Source organism: Puma concolor, chromosome A3 (assembly GCF_028749965.1).
Source record: "Puma concolor isolate L17-30 chromosome A3, mPumCon1.1.hap2, whole genome shotgun sequence".
In the NCBI taxonomy this organism is placed as follows: domain Eukaryota; kingdom Metazoa; phylum Chordata; class Mammalia; order Carnivora; family Felidae; genus Puma; species Puma concolor.
The window spans coordinates 104916911-104935767 of NC_141669.1; the positions used below are offsets into that span (position 1 = coordinate 104916911).

General features: G+C 41.6%; 1 protein-coding gene across 1 annotated transcript in view; it reads right to left on the minus strand.

Annotated features, from left to right (window-relative positions):
* Positions 1-18857, minus strand: part of SLX4IP (SLX4 interacting protein) — a 178828-nt gene that overhangs the window by 66071 nt on the left and 93900 nt on the right. The window contains exon 3 of the mRNA XM_086701680.1: positions 358-447. Within this exon, the coding sequence (XP_086557806.1) occupies positions 358-447 (90 nt within the window). The remainder of the gene's footprint in view (positions 1-357; positions 448-18857) is intronic.

The window sequence follows — 18857 nt, forward strand, 5'->3', positions numbered from 1 at the left end:
GCCTTGTGTTCACCTCACGCCTGCTTCAGGGGCTAGGTCTGTCCTTTACAACCAGGTAGATTAAAGTCCCTGGTTGCCTGGAACAGTCACTTTAATGTCTTCTTAAATATAAAGAGCCCTTTCCCTCAAAACAAAGAGGTAGAATATTTCTGGCTTAAATAATATAGCATATGAAATACATAGATGTGTCACTCTCTTAAGGAAAAAAAGCAGGTCTGTCATTGGGAATACAACTATTTTTCAAGGGTTAAATATCACTCAGTATTTTTTGCCTACTGATGAAAATGAAAGCTGAAAGAGTTAATATTTCTTTGAGCATCAGCTATTGCATTTAAACAGTGAAAAGTTTTGTGGTACCTCTTTCTTCTGTTCAGAAAACCAGCTGGTATCTTTGTTTGAACCTTGCGGCAATATGTGAAGATCCACCAGGACAGCAAAATTCCCACACTAAAAAGACATTAATGGCAGAGTTAGCTCACGCCCAGCAAACAATGAGAGAAAATCTCACAAATTCCTATGTGGTTGCTCATGATGAAATGGCAACAAAGTTCCCTAGTGGACAGAAATCTTAATATGGGGCAGGGCTACAGGTCATAAACCTACTAGTTTTTGCAAGTTTAATATTTAGGGCAGAAATGCTAAGGAGAAATAGAATTTTAATCATAATAGCAAAGACAAAAAACCTGTGTCCCACACCTTCGAGGGGATGCTCAAGGCATCCAGTGGCAGCTGGAAGGCTATCAAACACTGAGAGAAGTCCAATAGGTCAGAATTGGGTAGGCTCCAGAAAGGAATGGTTCCATGGACAGTCAGGGGAATTCTTTCTTTGACATAGGAAAGAACACATATAAGCTACTGCATTTTCAGACAGAGAAAAGGAATGGCTGGGACAGTACATTTGAGAATACAAACAGAAGCAAGGAGAGCAAGGTGGATGCTGAATGACAGTTACCAAAACTAAATTAGTTTTATTAAAATACGCTGTAAAACTGTACAAATCCTGGGGCGCCTGGGTGGCTCAGTCGGTTGAGCGTCCGACTTCAGCTCAGGTCATGATCTCGCGGCTCGTGAGTTCGAGCCCCGTGTCAGGCCAGCTTAGAGCCTGGAGCCTGCTTCTGCTTCTGTGTCTCCCTCTCTGTCTGCCCCTAACCCACTCGCATTCTGTCTCTGTCTCTCTCAAAAATAAATAAACATTAAAAAAAAATTTTTTTTTAAACTGTACAAATCCTGCTTCTTGTCAATGTTCATCAGGGCAGCCAATAGCCATGTTATGGCTACTGAGCACATGAAATGTGGCTACTGTGATTGAGAAGCTGAATTCTAAATTGTATTTATTAATTTAACTTAAACAGCCACATGTGGCTAGGCGATTTGTGGCATGGCTATAGACCCTGTAAAAGGTTATAGCCTTTAAATCTTCACACCTTATGAGTAATTTCTGCAAATCTCTGGATAATTGTGGATAAGGTAACTTAGAAAGAAACAGAAGACCAAGACTGCAGGTTGGGGATGGTCTCAGAGGCCCAAAGGGTCAGTGATGACCTACAGGAAAATGTCATTTTTGTACCTCTTTGGCTGAACAGGTTTTCTTTTTTGTCTATTGTTTTTAAATTCCGTGCTGTAATTCAATGATGAAAGGAAAATATTTTCAACGAATGGCCCAAATAGACCAAATATAAATATGGAAGGAAAATAAAATTTGACACTTACCTCATACCATACACAAAAATTAATTTGAGATGGATGATAGACCTACACATAAAAACCAAAACTATCTTGCCAAACTTGCAGTAGAAAAAAATTTTTTAGAACCCAGAAAGCACAAAAGATAGAAGAAAAAAATTATTAAATTGAATTCTGTCAAAATTTAAAACATTTGCTCATTAAAGGACACCACTGAGCTCCTGGGTGGCTCAGTTGGTTGAGCATCTGATTTCAGCTCAGGTCATGATCTTGTGGTTTGTGGGTTCAAGCCACACATAAGGCTCTCAGGTGTCAGCACAGAGCCTGCTTGGGATCCTCTGTCTCCCTCTCTCTCTCTGCCCCTCCCTGCTCGCGTGCTCTCTCCCTCTCTCAAAAATAAACATTAAGAAATTTTTTTAAAGAAAGACACCATTAATAAGATGAATATGTATGTCACAGGCTAAGAGAAAATATTTGTAAATGCATATATCTGACATGAAGGACTGGCATCCAAAATAAATAACTCGTACAAATCTAATATTAAAAAAAAACAACCTAAGCTTCAACAGATACCTCACAAGATAAACAAACAGCTAATAACACATGAAAAAGTGTTCAACATCAGTCATCAGGCAAATGTAAATGAAAACCACCAAGAGATACAACTACATACTTACAAGAATGACTGAAATTAAAAAGATTGACACACCAAATTTGGTAAGGATGTGGAGCTCCCCAAACTTTCATGCATTGCTAGTGGAAATATAAAATGGCTCAACCACTTTGGCAAAAGGTTCGTCAGTTTCCTTTACTTAAACACACATTTAATTTACTGACTAAGCCAGCAATTCCACCTTAGGCACTTACCAAGAGAGATAAAACATGTGCACAGGAAGATTTGTACGCAAATGTTCATAGAAGTCTTATTCATAATAGCTAAGACAAGACAGAAGACAACCCAAGTCCATCAACAGGAGAATAAACAAAGTACGGTACATTCATTCAATGGAATGCTCGTCACAAAACTACAGATCCACTCAACATGGACTAATCTCCACATTACATTGAGCAAAACACGCCAGGCGAAAAGAATGCATACTGTAGGATTCCATCTATATGAAGTTCTAGAAGAGCAAAACTCAATCTGTGGCCAAAGCAATCAGAATAGTGATTACCTAGGGAGGAGTTGACTGAGAACAGGCACAGAAGAACTTTGTGTGGTGGTGGGAAGGTTCTCTATCTTGGTGGGGTATACGGTTAAGATCAGTTGATTTCAGTGTAAATTATACATCGCTAATAAATAATTTTTAAAGGCTGTGTAAAAGCACATTTACATTTACTGACAGTTATATAAAATGTCGTCTGTCCTTAAAAATGTATGGGTATTTTGGAGGAGAACGAAGTGAAGTTCAACTGGATAAAAAATAATGAAATATGGTGAAAGAGGATCTCCTATGATGTCAAACAGTGCAGTGTGACCCACTGAACTGCTTCTTAGTGTGTTACAACCAGTATTTTATTTTAATGAAAGAGAATCAAAGGGAATATGTGAATAGAATAAAAAATATCAATATGTCACATGGTACAGTCAAGTCTTATTTTGTGAAACTTATGTATGAGTATACTGAGTTATGATGGGAAGCCTATTTCTTACTGTGGATTTGTGGTCAAAACTGTTTGAAAACCACACTCAAGTACACTGTTACTTTACGTTTCTTCACAACTGTTGATTATAGATTTAACCTTTAAGGAATATGCTGCCACCAGGTGGAGGTCATATGCCACAACTACATGGCATTAACCAGGGGTTATTAACTTTTTGTGTGCCATGGATAAAACACAATGGATTCAAAAGAAAACCAATTTGACTGAAGTACGATTATCCAAATTAAAAAAAAATTGTGATTTAGTAATGTATGTACTTGTCTATTAAGGCACTGGCTCTTTTCATAGTTGTAGATCTAATAACTACCAAAAATCCGAAGTAATAGTAAACATACATGATACCTTCAGATATGTGCCACAACTATAAGATAACATGAAAAGAGCTATGATTCTACTGGTGACATATCCTGCAAATACCATGTTTTGAATACTTAATTTATAATAAAAAAAATTGGTTAGAATTTGGTTAAAATAAAGATGTAATTTTTGCTCCCATCCAAGTTCACCAACCCTCTCAATTCTATCCCAAACCTGTTGAGGCACCACAGATGGCAGAACAAGAACCTCGCAGAAGCAATGGGATGTGCCTTATACACATTTTACTGGGTTTCCTGCAAGTGTTTAATCCTGACTCCTTAGACCAAGTTCTCTGCTAGCCCTTCTCCATTAGCAAAATTGGTTTTTAAAATAGTAAAAAAAAAAAAAAAAAAGTGATACTTGAACAATTTGAATTGATACTATGTAATAGTAGCTTTCTATAAACTTTTTTTAATGTTTATTTATTTTTGAGAGAGACAGAGAGAGAGAACATACATGCACAGGAGGGGCAGGGAGACAGGGAGACAGAGGATCCCAAGCAGGCTCTGCTGTCAGCACAGAGCCTGATGTGGGGCTTGAACCCACGAACCATGACATCACGGATGACCTAAGCCAAAGGCGGGCAATTAACCAACTGAGTCACCCAGGTGCCCCTGTAATAGTAGCTTTCTAATGAATTAAATAGCAAGGTCCAATTTGGTATTCTCTCATCATTTCATACCTTTGATCACAAATAATCTAGTGTAAGTTTGATTATAAACAGACCGATTAGAATAGTTTTGTTTTTGGAATCTTACTCCGGTGCTCAAACTTTCCTGGGACTTCAGCCAGACTCTGCCACCAGGCACATGTGCAGTCCCCCCAACACACAGCAGGGCTCTCCCCCTGCAGCCAGCAGTTCTGAGTTCTCCAGCAAGCTCTCTCAGACTCCCACACCAAGCAGCCGTATGCTGCCTTTCTAAAGTTCCCTGCTCTCATAGCTTCGCTGCTTTGCTCCCATGAGTGAACAGAAGTTTTAAGGGAAAAAAAGCCTCCTACTGCTGCCAGGAGCACAGCCTTCACTTCTCCTTAATTAGGAGGAGGCTATTTCATCTCTCAGCAGAGAAACTCCAGCTCTCTTCAGAAAGGGGGAACACACGAACCATGACTTCTTTCTTAGGCCACAGCTGCTCACTTTACACAGGACAGTTACCTCTTTAACAGACCAAAGGCCACTAGTAAAAGCTTTGCATCTCATGCCCTGGGTTGTGAGTCAACAGGCCAGGGTCTGATCCAGCTTCTAGCCCCCTCCACCCAGACGTTTCGGCCAAAGGCTGGGAGTCAACCCCAACTCCTCCTTTTCCCTAACCCTCCACACTCAGTCACCAAGTCTTATTGGTTTTACTTCTTGAAGGGCTAAGCACACCTTCTGTCTCTCGTTCTGCATGTCACCTCCCTCCTGGTGTCTCATGAACTCTCAACACCAACCAGAGCAATCTCTAACATACGTGCTTTCTGCCCTCTGATTCCAATGCACCCCGATGCTCCTGGATTTGTCAACTTTTATGCCTCCTTGAACCCCAGGAGGAGCATGGACATCTCAGTGCAGCTTTTCTGAACAGTTTGTCACTTGGTCCCCTGGATCAGGCCTATGCTTAACATGCTTATTTATTTCTGCACTAAATGGCTGGTCTATGTAGGGGCTGCCCCTGCTAGGCTGTTAGCTCCTTGGTGCAGACAGACAGGGTCCCAATCTCATTCAAATCTACACTGCAGCAATTAGCACGGGACTAGCTCACAACAAGTGCTTAATAGTGTGTGTGTGTGTGTGTGTGTGTGTGTTGTGTACAGACAGCTTTAATCTTCAGTGAGACCCTGCTGGCCTAGCCCTTCAACATCCATGCCACCACTGCTCTGCCTTTCGAGTCTTTACCAAGGGGAAGATTTCACGGCAAGTGCTATTTAAAGGAAGGAAGAAAGGAACGAATGAACAATGACAGTATAAATGGGCTCTGAAGTTTGGGCAAACCACAGCCTTATCTGTAAACTGAGGGTGCTGAGCCCATTCTGGGGACAAGGCTGTTCTGATTCTGCACAGGACACAGATGCATCATAGAACAATTTCCCCTCTCCTTATTCTAGAGTGGCAACAACTATGCCATCACCAGTGACAACCAGTGATTTTCTATAGTTTGAAAAAAAGGGGACTAGATGGATCCTATGATTATCTCACCCTAACCTCACAGCCAGGGGTGGAAGATCTTTTTTTTTTTAATATGAAATTTATTGTCAAATTGGTTTCCATACAACACCCAGTGTTCATCCCAACAGGTGCCCTCCTCAATGCCCATCACCCACTCTCCCCTCCCTCCCACCCCTCATCAACCCTCAGTTTATTCTCAGTTTTTAAGAGTCTCTTATGGTTTGCCTCATTCCCTCTCTGTAACTTTTTTTTGCCCCTTCCCCTCCCCCATAGTCTTCTGTTAAGTTTCTCAGGATCCACGTAAGAGTGAAAACATATGGTATCTGTCTTTCTCTGTATGACTTATTTCACTTATTAGCATAACACTCTCCAGTTCCATCCACGTTGTTACAAAAGGCCATATTTCATTCTTTCTCATTGCCAAGTAGTATTCCATTGTATACATAAACCACAACTTCTTTATCCAGTGAAGAATTGGGCAGAAGACATGAATAGACACTTCTCTAAAGAAGACATCCAGATGGCCAACAGGCACATGAAAAGATGCTCAACATCGCTCCTCATCAGGGAAATACAAATCAAAACCACACTCAGATATCATCTCACGCCAGTCAGAGTGGCTAAAATGAACAAATCAGGAGACTATAGATGCTGGAGAGGATGTGGAGAAACGGGAACCCTCTTGCACTGTTGGTGGGAATGCAAACTGGTGCAGCCGCTCTGGAAAACAGTGTGGAGGTTCCTCAAAAAATTAAAAATAGATCTACCCTATGACCCAGGAATAGCACTGCTAGGAATTTACCCAAGGGATACAGGAGTGTTAATGCATAGGGGCACTTGTACCCCAATGTTTATAGCAGCACTTTCAACGAGAGCCAAATTATGGAAAGAGCCTAAATGTCCACCAACTGACGAATGGAAGATCTTATCTTGTAATTTTACCTTAAGTGTCAAATAAAGGTGGAAATGCTAACACTTCTCACACATGAAGGTACCTGAGAAGCAGGCTCAGAACCGTGAGATCCACGTGCATTCTCCCATTTCCTCGTTCATTCAACACCTGCTGAGTTTCACCGGAGCCCTGGTCAGACCCTGAGAGGGAGAGGCACTTACTGTAGTAAGTGTAACCACAGTGTACACCCCAGGACCAGAGGTGGCCAAGCCACCACTCTGCCTGAAGGAGGCCAGGGATGAGGTATAAGACCTCTCAGCTAGTCCTGAGGAAGAGGACAGGTGGTGGAGAAAAAGAAAAAAAACAGCAGCCACATGAGGAAAGAGGCCTGAATAGCCTGGCATGCTCTGGGGACAAAACAGAGTCCGATAAGCAGAAACAGGACGTCAGCAGATGAGGCCAATAGGTCAGGAGGGTTCAGACCACAGAGGAACCCTGGGCAAGCCAAGGAGGAACGAAAAGACCTGTAGGTTGGAGAGCTCTCTCAGGTAGGAGTGCCTGGGCCGGCAGAGCCATGCGGACAGGTTTAAAGCCACCCCCAAACCCAAATAAGAGACAATGGAAGGTGATGGGTAAAGATGAAGGAGTAGATCTGAGACACACTCAAAAGAGAAAGAAGAGGATGTGGTTTGGGGCAACAATGATGCCCTAGGCATGTGAGTAGTTCCAGTGTGCCCATGGGCTGTCCACAGGCAACTCACTCATGTGGGTCTGCTGGAACTGTTATTGGCATTTTATACCACATGCCACTAAGGACTTAAGGCAGTTTGGATTAATAAGGCAAATATGAAAGATGGAGGAAATAAGAAAAACAAGGGTAGAAATCTAAAATGAAGCCAATGGTAGGTCTGTACAAAATTTCCACCATTGTCATAGGTCTTTGCAACAGTTGGCTCTGAGTTTGCTAGTTCCTGATGTAAAACAAGAAAAGCCAATCAGAGTCTGTAAGATGAGAATGAATCAGTACTGAGGATAACCCAATCATTTCTAAATATTACATCTAGAGAAACATTTCTCCTGAAGATTTTCATGAAAAACAAAAACAAAAACAAAAACAAAACATGGCGACTCTCTTCCTGGAGTATCTACCAACATTACTAAAAGGCTTTAAGGAACATATTAAATGTCTTCCTATCAAAATAAAGTGCATGTATGTTACATGGAATTAGAAAGTCATATGGTTTTTGAAGAAAAAGCACAGTTTACAGAGCACCTATGATCTAGGCATTGTGCTAAGCTTTATCTATAGTATTCCATTTAATCCTCACCACTAGCCTACAAAAGAGCACAACTATTACTCATATTTCATAGATAAGGATGTGGCATCTGAGAAGGTAGAGACTAGTCCAATATTACATAGTCAATAAGTGACAGACCAGGAATCAAATCCAAATCCATTACACTCTAAAGCCCCCTGCCATGTATTACTTTGAAGAAATATCCCCTCTGAAAAAAGACCACTCAGGACTTCTTTCCAGAAGCCATGTGGAGGCATATTTAAGGCTACCTAGCCTGGAACCCACCCCACTATACCTGTCCCCTCTTAGGGTGAGCGCTGGAAGGCTTGTCTGTCCATTAGTGACAAAGGACTGAACCAAGAACTCTGAACAGGGTCACTGAGCTCCCTTCCCTGTGCAGTGACTCATTCCATGCTTGAAGAGAGGCACTAAGAGTTCTGATGCTGAAGCTGTCAGTGTGGGGTGCCCTGCTAGGATAAGCGTGCAGAGTAGTGGCAAAGGCCCCCCTGCATAGAGACGGGGGTGGGAGGGGGAGGGAAGAAAAGGGGGAGGAAAGGACTGCAGCAGAGGACCAGGGCAATAAATCACACTAAAGGTGGGGTGGGGGTGTTGGGACAGGCGGTCTCCTGACAGTAACAATCCTATCCAGAGTTAAAGCAGAAGAAAAGTCAACACAAATCTTTTGTCCACTTAACTCCCTTGCCCTCTCCTTACCCAAGAAATCTAAGCTTGGAGTTTACATTCAAGAAAAGCAACCAGCATACCTTTAGGATGGCATATTCAATAAACAAACAGGTCAGAGAAGGAAAGAATAAAGAGTCATTCCATCAGAGTACAATGTATCATTAATCTAACTGCAAAAACTTACTAAACAAATTGGCAGTAACAATAGTTAAGATTCATTGAGCACTTATTGTGTGCCAGATTCTGGGTAAAGCCCTTTCCTTACATTACTGCATTTGACTCTCATGACAACCCAGAGAGTCATAAACCATTACCAGTCAGTGTTCTGGAAACGCTGAGAAACTTAAGAGCTCTGTTCTCTTTCACTTTTAGAAGATTCCTGGTGATCACGGGTAGGCTGTTTGGTGTGGTGCCTTGCCAACCTGGCAAATACTGGTCAGGCCAGGTAGAAGGAACATTCTATAATCTTAGTAACGGAATTAGACCCAGCCCAAATTCAAGAGCACACCCACAGAGAAGCCTCGAGAAAGCCCTAGGATGACAAGCAGGAGAAGGGCCTAACACAAGAAGTCCGAGGCCACAGATCTCTTTCGACGATGCCCCAGTTTAGGAGGAGTGTCCAACTCCCTTCTCTGGGCCTCAGTTTCCCTCTGTGTAAAATGAGAGGTCACCACTGGATCTCCTTCAGGGTGCCTTCCATTTTAACATCCCACCTCCTGGTTGTGTTTGGGTTAACAACCATGGCTTGGATTCTATTTGCACACACAATGTTTGCCCTGATGTATAAGTTATGCAAGAGTCACACTGAGTCTGGCACATCGTCTCATCCTGTATCGGTTCACTACAAGCCATGCAAGCACAGTAGTAAAAATCTTAGCAACCAATGAGTCCTCCCCCTGAGCATTCTCTGACACCTCGCAGGCAGGACAAAGCTCCTGTTTGCTGCCACAGCACTTTCATGATTCTGCTGTGGAATCATCACAGGCTGTAAACACATGGCTGTTTACATCCATCTCCTATAGGCTGCCTGTGGGGAGGAGCTGCCTTCCACTACCTTTGGGTTGTCAGTGCCTCATACTGGGCCTGGCACAGAGAGGACAGTGAAGAGTGTTAGTTAAAAAATCCTAAAAACTACATCAATGATAAAAATTACTTTAGTGTCTGCCTTGTTCTCTCTCTAGGAGGGATTATCCGCCTCTCAACTGCACCCTGTCCTCAGAACTGGAAAGACCACAGAATCAATCTCATGGCTTATAACTAAGTCTGCATCATTCATGAACAGAATATTGTCAGCCCAGAAAACAGGTAGCAATACCCACTCCTCCATGCCAAATACTTACTTTCCCACCTTCCAACCAGGCAGAACAATCTGCAAAACCCTGGTTGACTGTGTGGATTCAAACGCAATAAAGGGAATACGTAAGGGGGCTTCTTTGGTAGCAAATAGATAACTAGTTCTTTGGCTCAACTTTTTCCAGCTGAAAGGGACGCAGCAGAGGATGTGACTTGTCTCAGGTGAAAAGGAACCAGAAGGGGAGGGAGTTTCTCCTGTTTCGTGTCTGTTGCGGGGCTTCTGGCTACAGGTCAGGGACGTACACCTTGCCAGTCATTTGTTTGTGTTTCTTAACGGATTTATTGTTATGGATGGGGAAAGATCCTATATGGGTGGGAAACAAGTCACAAAGGAATGAGAAAGAACGCAGAAAAACAGAGCTAATGAGTTTGATGACAAAGAGGAAAAAACAGAGTAACAGGCTGATGTCCTTCAGTAAACCGCTTCTGGCCTCCTATTAAGAAAGAGTTTGAGGTTTTGGCCTACAGTGCTCAAAAGTGGCTCACACTCTTCGTGGGTAAGATTTGGGAAGAAAAGCAAAGCACTGTTGGGCATACAGCAAAGGCCAACTAAAGTGGTATATATCGTAAAGCAAAGCTTAAATTTAACATATGCCATTGGAACCTTCAAGTAGCATTTGGGGCTGAATCACAGACTCTAAAACCCACCATTGCAGTTAGGAAGAGTGCAGTTAGGAATAAGCCTTCAGTCGCTCCTTTTGAAAGAGAAGGACCTATTTCATTGCTATAGACACTTTCCCTAATGGTTTTCAAGAAATCATTCTTTCCAATGTAACCAGTAGGCCACTTCCCCTCCAGGGACTGGAGTAGCATGTACAGAGTGTGTGCAGCAACAGGGAGCACAATGACCTGGGGGTGGAATGCATCTGACCTAAACCCCTGGCCTACACCTCAATTCCCCCAGACCAGAGGAAGTTCCTGCGATGTAAAATGGGGACGAAAACCACCTTATGGAGGTATCTGACGAAATGAGAGAATACAGAGGTGCAAGGCTTCACACAGTGCCAGCCATACAAAGGGCTCAGTGGGTTGTTGTGGGTTTCCCCCACCCCTGCAAAGGTAGAATTTGCCTCAAATTCCAAGGCATATCACATGAACTCTGAATTGTCAGTTCCATAAGATTTACAAACAGATAGGGCACAGGTTTCCACCTATTCCTACTAAGAGCTAATAAATGCCTCATAACTCTTTTGTACAGTTTTACTCCGGCCATGCACTGCTTCTTGGAAGAACAGATGGCTTGTAATCACAGCTGATTATAGAGTAAAACTATGAGCTCTCCCCTCCCATATTTCTGCAACAGAGAACATGAAATGAAAAGATAACCTGAAAGACATTATTATGTACTTGAGAAAGTCTTAGGTGGTTGGAAAAGACAAGCAACATTCATAATTAGCAACATTGAGGCCATCAGAAGTGTGTTCAGGACCAATCATGGCCAACCATTTAGTAATCGGAATATGGAATTGGATAAACTATAAGGGTATAGGTCCCCACAAGCTCTGCTCACAATTTTATCCAGCATATGTGTCACCAAGGAACTCTGGGATGCGGGTTTGATTTTAAACTCTCTAAAAATTAACATTTTAGAAAATATTCTTTTATATCCCGGAGGAATCTTGACAGTCTTCAATGTCAAGAAGTATAAAAGCAGTGTAGCCTATGAGTTAAACTTAGGACCACTTATAAAATGAATCAGAAAGAAAAAAAGAAAACAAAAAACTTTGCAAATATTCCTCTAGTGATCAATGCCTGGAATTCATGGATTACTCTAAAGGACAGCCAGTCTTGAGGGAGATTTCTTGAAAAAAGAAGGGAGATAAAACGTGGCACAATTTTCCACCCTTGTTGGTACAAGGGACAAAGAGATTTTGATGGCTACTTTGGGGAATCTGGGTGACTTAGAGGAATTCTGTTTATTCAGTTAAATATTAAATAGTTTAATGAATCCCTCATATCGGTATGTTTTCTCTGGAACCCTCTCATCTACTTTCTACTACAACAAATGACTTGCCGGATAAAGCTATGACAGACACTATCTGTTGAATCTAGTTGCCATTTGATTTTTTGTTAAGTATTAATACTGTCCACACATTGTTGATAAAGGGGGCTACCTGTAAAAGGGGTAAGCAGTGCTTTCAAAGCCAACTTAAAGGGGCCAAAGATAAGGCTAACATGTAAACTTTACATGAGGGCAAAAAGAATCCAAGTGTATGGCTGCAAACCAAAACACAACCTCAGAGTCAGGACTTCCTGAGGCCTATTGCACATGAAAAGCTTCCACTTCTGCAAGGCTCAGAGTTACCTGAGTCTCAGAGAGGCCCAACCAAGTCAAGTGCAAGCCTCGTCTCTACCCTTAGCCATACTTATTCTCTTGGTTCTGCCAGTTCAGGAAAGTAATCTGTGTGCACAACCTGAAGGGTATTTACTCACTGAAGCCTAGACAGAGGCCTGGCTCTCAAAGTACCAGCAGCATTAGAATCTCCTAATTGTCTCCAATGCAAATTCAGGCCTACCCAGTCAGAAATTTGAAGGGTATCCTGTGTTTTAACAAGTCTTCCAGGTGATTCTGGTTCAGGCTCAAGTTTAAGAAGCACTGCTGTAGGCCACTGTGTCTCCTTGAAGATAATTCATGACTTTCTCAGTATGAAAAAGGAACATTCTTGGCGGTTAAATAAAAAGGAAGAAAAAAAATCCTATCAAGTTTCACCATGTAAAACAATGGAAGGTGGCAACACACCAGAATTGTGAAAATATTACAATTCTAAAACTCACAAGAATATCACCATTTTATCACAATGGTAAAATAATTCCCTTAGAGTTGTAAGAAACTCAAAGTAGGATTTTCCTTAGAAAGGAAACATAACCCTCTAGAGGTGAATGTGATGTGCAGTCAGGGTTGAGAACCACAGATACAATAATGCCTTGCTGAGAATCTTAAAAACTTACCGCTGGCTTAGGATAAAGACGGTGATAGAAATCCAAAGGGAAAACATGATCTATCCGCCAGACTGAGATCGAGCCTTAGCAGAAATAGAAAGGAAGGAGGTGGTAAGCCTCAAACAGACAGGGAGGTTATACAGTGGCACGTCAGTCCTTGAAATGAGGTCAGACAACTGGGCTCCAGGGAAACTGGTCCCAGGGCATGAACAGGATGGGCACTGTACACAGCTTGGCCACAGAGGTGATGAGGATCCCTGCAGTGGCAATAGATCCTAGAGGGGGGCAAATGGCATTGCAATTTGCAAAAGGGGGCAAAAGATAGATTTTCCAACTATAAACTTAATCTCTAACAGATTATTAGAGGGGATCCAGAAGAAAACCCAAAGTATAAATATGACAAACTACACCAAGATTCCCAGACGATAACAACTGGTGAGATGTGGCTGACAAAGCAGATATGAACCCCCCCACCCAGGAATCAGGCAAAGTTTCCCATGACATTCCTTTGCCTGAACTACTCCACCGAAACAGCTTCTGTGAAGGTTACCAATGACCTTCATGTAACCAAGTCCAATGGTCAGTTCTTGGCCCTCATGTTACTTGAACTCTCAGTGCCATCTAAGAAAGTGGTTCTTTCACTTGCCCCTTACAACTCTCATTTCTGGGATAACATGCTTTCCTGGCTCTCTTCCCTCTTCCTTATCCACTATTTCTCAGTCTCCTGTGCTGGCTCATCCCCATAATATTGAATCTAAACTGACTAGGGCTCAGCCTGTAAACCTCTCCTATCTCCAACTACACCCTCATCAGTCTCCAGGTTTCAGATTCCAGACAGTTCACATGCTGATGACACCTAGCATTCCTGATCTAGTCCAGACATCTCCCGAGCTCCACATGTACAAATCCAGCTGACTACTCTACATCTCCACTTGGATGTCTAACAGGTATCTACAACATAACAAATTCAAAACAAAACTATTGATATTTTACCCTCAAACCTGCTCCCACCAGGTTTAGTTAGGCTGGTTTGGTGAACGGCAACTCCATTCTCCCAGTTGTTCAGTTCAAAAACTGTGGAGTCATCTTTAATGCCTCTCCTTCTCTCATAATCTCTCATAATCTATGAGTAAAACCCTAGCAGCTTCTACTTTCAAAAGGGCCTGCCTGGGACATGGAAAGAGCTCAATAAATATTAATTGAATGAATCTCTGAATGAACAAATGAATCCAGGTGAAGAAAAACCAGAAAAATTGGGGTGGAAGAAACGATGATTAGGTGAATTCATAACTAGTTTAACAGCCATAACCACAGGATGGCTTTTTCCTTGATCCTTGTCTTGGTCCACATTCTTGGCAGTGACATGGTTGAAGGTATGAAGATACAGTGCCAACAACATAGGTAGATGATACTGCATGAGATGGAATAGTGAATATTTTGTTGGGGTAGCAAAAATGATCTGGAAAAAAAAAACACAAAAAAAACAAAAACAAAAAAAACCCTGGATCTCTGTGACTCAGAGACAAATAAAATTAGGTTATGAGGATGAGTTAAAGAAAGTAGTTAGATCAATCTAACTAAGTGGAATTTAATAAGGATATATGTGAGGGCCAAACTTTGGCTCTAAAAAACTAATCGCCTGAGCACAGAGGTACTCTTAATCAAGAGTAAGCTGAGTGGGCAGCATTATGCTGTGGCAGTCAATGATGGCAATTTCATTTTAGGCTACTTTAACAGTAGCAGCTAAAATAAACATAATGATGGCTATGTTTTACACATTTAGTGTTCAACTAGTTTCAAAATACATAGACAAACTGTGACAAATTAGAGTAAGAATGTCAACTTAAAATCATCCTATAAGGATCAATTGAAAAAAGGAGAATGATTCACTTTTTTAAGTAAAAGAAAAAACCAGGATGAAATAATATTCACAGGACTTTTAAAGGTGGAAGAACAATTCTTTTTAGTTCTTTTGGGCTTTAAGAAATAGAGAACCAGGTGAGAGCAGAGAAACCACATTGGCAAGACTTTCGGACCCACCGGCCTTCCAATCAGGAAATGATATGCCATGGGAGGTGGTGCACTCACCACCCAACCCAGGAGATCAAAGCGTAAAGTACATGAAATAGACAACCGCGTAAATATCACACTGTTATTACAGGTCACTGGTCTAATTGTGAGAAGTGATGAAACTCCTACAGGAAAAGATGTACAACTGACTTGCTCCATTTTATTGATAAGCCACTTAAACCATCCAAAGCACAATCAGTGACTGGTTTGGAATTTTTTTAGTGTACTCCTAAAGATGTGGGCCTAATGACCTTAAGAAGCAGAGAACTTGTCTTCTAAGAGACACTTTAACAGAGAAAGCTTGGGCTTTAGAATCAGACAGATGAGTGTCCCAACACTGGCTGCACCTTTTACGGTCGTTTGGTCCTGGGCAAGTTTTTCAGCCTCTGAGTCTTAATTCCTTCTCTGTAAAATGGGGTAATCATTCCTGCTCCCACAGAGATATTCTTACAATTAAATTCAAAGAGGAAAAAATAGAGTACAATGGCAAATGGTAGTTAGCGAATAAATTGAGAGTAGTTAACAAATGAAGATACGGTTCTCAGTCCCAGTATTGAAACTAATGAGGGTCACAAGACTGACCAACACTAGCCAAAAACTTTCTTCGGTGACAGAAATGTTCCTTGTCTGTGCTGATACCTTAGCCACAAGCCATGAGAACGCCTGATGTGAGGCTAGTGCAAATTTTGAAATTTCTCTCATTCTAAAAGGTTATTTGTGATTAACGTATTAACTTAAATAGCTGCATGTAGCTAGTGGCTACCACACTGGACAGCACAGATACTTCCCTAAAGGGACTCCCAGCTCAGAAATCCTGGTTCTATTATTTTAGTAAGAGAATAAAACCAAAAGCACAAACAACATCAGGAACCCCATAATAGGAAGTGCCTAGTGATGCAAGGGGATTTCCATCCCACAGGGAATTCCAGAAGGCTCCTCAGGACTGCATGTGAGGGAATGATAGGGACTAACCTGGGAAATTTCTATGAACTTTACCAAGGATGGTGCTGATCCAATAGAACTGTTTTAAGTAAAGGTGTTTTCCTTGTAAATAGAATATGAAGCAATAAAAACTGTTACTGCCAATTACAGGATTAAGAAGTTTAAGTTTCCCTTCACCTCTCACCCCTTTCACTGTGACCCTGCTTCATCCAATCAGAAAACAAGATTCAAGAATTCTTAAAATTATTATTGCAGCCACTGTAATCATTCCTAATCCCACAGCTTTCTCCAAGAATGAACCTTTTAAGTTTGGTGCTGAATTTCCCTTCCTACTCTGCTCTACTTCTCAGAGCTCAGGAAACAATCCCCTAACTACTCTCATCACTACTTCATCAAGTTTCTACAAAATGAGCAAGAGTTCAAAGGGAATTTTCAACCAATTCATGCCTAAGGCAGGAAATTGAAATACCAAGTGGGATAGAAAAATGTTAGACAAACACAGGCGAGGTCCACTGGTGAGAGCCGGAGTTTTTCTCCCCCTGACCCATTTTTTAGAGAACTACAAAGGGGAATAAAGGGAGGTGGTTAATTGGTCACAGGACTTGTTTAGAGCCACCTCTACTTTCCTTTTCTAATTGACTGCTGGGAATAACACCCTCTTCAAGGACTGCTCTGAGGGGAAACGTGCTAGGACAGGCGATGCACTGATGAAATGGCTTCAGAAGCTGAAGATCATTAATTAAGAATATTGACAGTGAGCTTGAAAGCTTCACGGGAACAAGTGGGAGGCACAACGTGGTATCAGCTGCGACCTACACATTAGTAATTAAGCCTTGTGAAGGCTCTCAGTGGAAAGTTACAGCTCCCAGGCATTCCTCCTTGGATGAGTGAAGAGTCTCCTGAGGCAACTGAACTCTAACGACAGTATCATTGACTCTACAGTAGTATTTCCAACATCACTATAATATATATACCCCTGATTCTCAGGATTCAGTGTCTTCCAAGCACCACTACCCAATGCTTGAAATACTGTTTCTTAAACCTGAGGGCACATCAGATTCACCAGGAGGGCATGTCACAAATGCAGATTAAAAAGGCTCACTCCCAGAGTCTCATTTCATAGGCTTGAGGTAGGGCCAAGAATTTGCATGTCTAAGAGACTCATGGGTGAGGCAGATGCTGCTGCTGCTGATCTGGAGACCACACTTTGAGAATCACAGGCCTAGAAATAGGGGTTTGCATCCCTGGTGGCACTTAACAATCACTTGGGGAATTTTTAAAAATTATGTCCAAACTGTCTCCCAGACCAATTAAATCAGATCTTCTCAAGATGGGGCCTGGATGGACACCAGTACATTTTAAAAGCTCTCTGTTTGATTGTCATATGCTAGCTGGGTTGAGAACCACTGCAGATCACCTTCAAGTATTTCAATTTGGAGATTACACACACTTACAAATTAGAGAGAGGGAGGCAGATCCTGGCATTTGCTTGATTCCACTTACTGTTGGTGGTGATATTTCAATGGTCTTTTCCCCCACAAACAAAAATATAATAATCCTCCTTATACCAGCAAACCACATATTCTAATTCTTGATCTCTCTCATTCTCTTTCTCCAAGAATTCTCTGAAGATTTACAAATTACAGCAAATGAACATCTATGAAAACTGGTAAATCTGCTAATCCCCTGAAAACATTATTAATTTTAAAATAACACTTCAATGAGATCAATAGCATGTAACTATTCTTAAACACTCAAAATCATCTAACACCTTCCTTCCTTCAAACTCTTTTCAATTCTCCTCAAATTCATTTTCCTTTTTTGCAAATCAGATTCTGTGTTTCCTCATCTCTACACATCATTTGCCTGCTTCTAGTCTTCCCTTATTATCTCTGCCTTAATTTGACAAATATAAAGTTTAGAGTTATTCTTATGAAACAGTTTTATGATGCCTGCTCCTAATAAAAATATTTTTTAATAAAAAAGTATTTTATTTAATAAAAATAAATATTTTTCTCAGTAAGAAAAAAGAAACTAAGTCAAATTATTTTTGGTATGTATCCCCTGGTTAACTCTGCCTTGGGCATTAACCCTTGACAGGAAACCTATGTCCCACCTTGAATTCTTCAAATTAAGGAACCTTCAGGCTAAAATACACCATGTGCCCTACATCAGTACCTACTGGTTAAGTGTGACAGTGCAGTGTACCTCCAAGTAATAAGGCTAAAGTAAAAGGAATATATCACTCATAATCTACAGCTGTGGCTCTGAGACAAAATCACTACCACCTTCCACCACCTGTCCACCCCCAATGTGCAATGCCTGGAGACATTTAGAGCTGTCACAATTGGCATCCAGTGGGGTAGAATACAGAAAAGCTACTCAACATTCTATAATGCACAGGAGAGCCCACGACAAAGAATCATCTGGCCCATAGTGTCATTAGTGCCCAAGCAGAGAAACCCTGCTCTAGAAATTACTATAAGAAGCCAGTTGACTTTTCAGGCATTGCAGAATTTATAGGGATCTGAGGCCAACCAGGAGGAGGGGGAGAGAGAGGGGCTAATGGTCCAGAGTCAAAGAAGGACTACAAAATGCCCAGCCAGAAGAGAGAGCTGAGGCTGCTGCCCATCTTTCCAACTGTCCGAAAGAGGGTCCTCTTCATCTTGACCTTGCCAGACTTTGTCAAGAAGGTTTTTTTTTTAATATATAGGGTTAAAGGTTTAATTCGGTAAAACACTTCTGTTCCATGATTCATCACCTGACCAATTGACAGACTACCCACCCCCCCACACTCTATGAAGCATGCTTCCATCACTATTAACTTTTA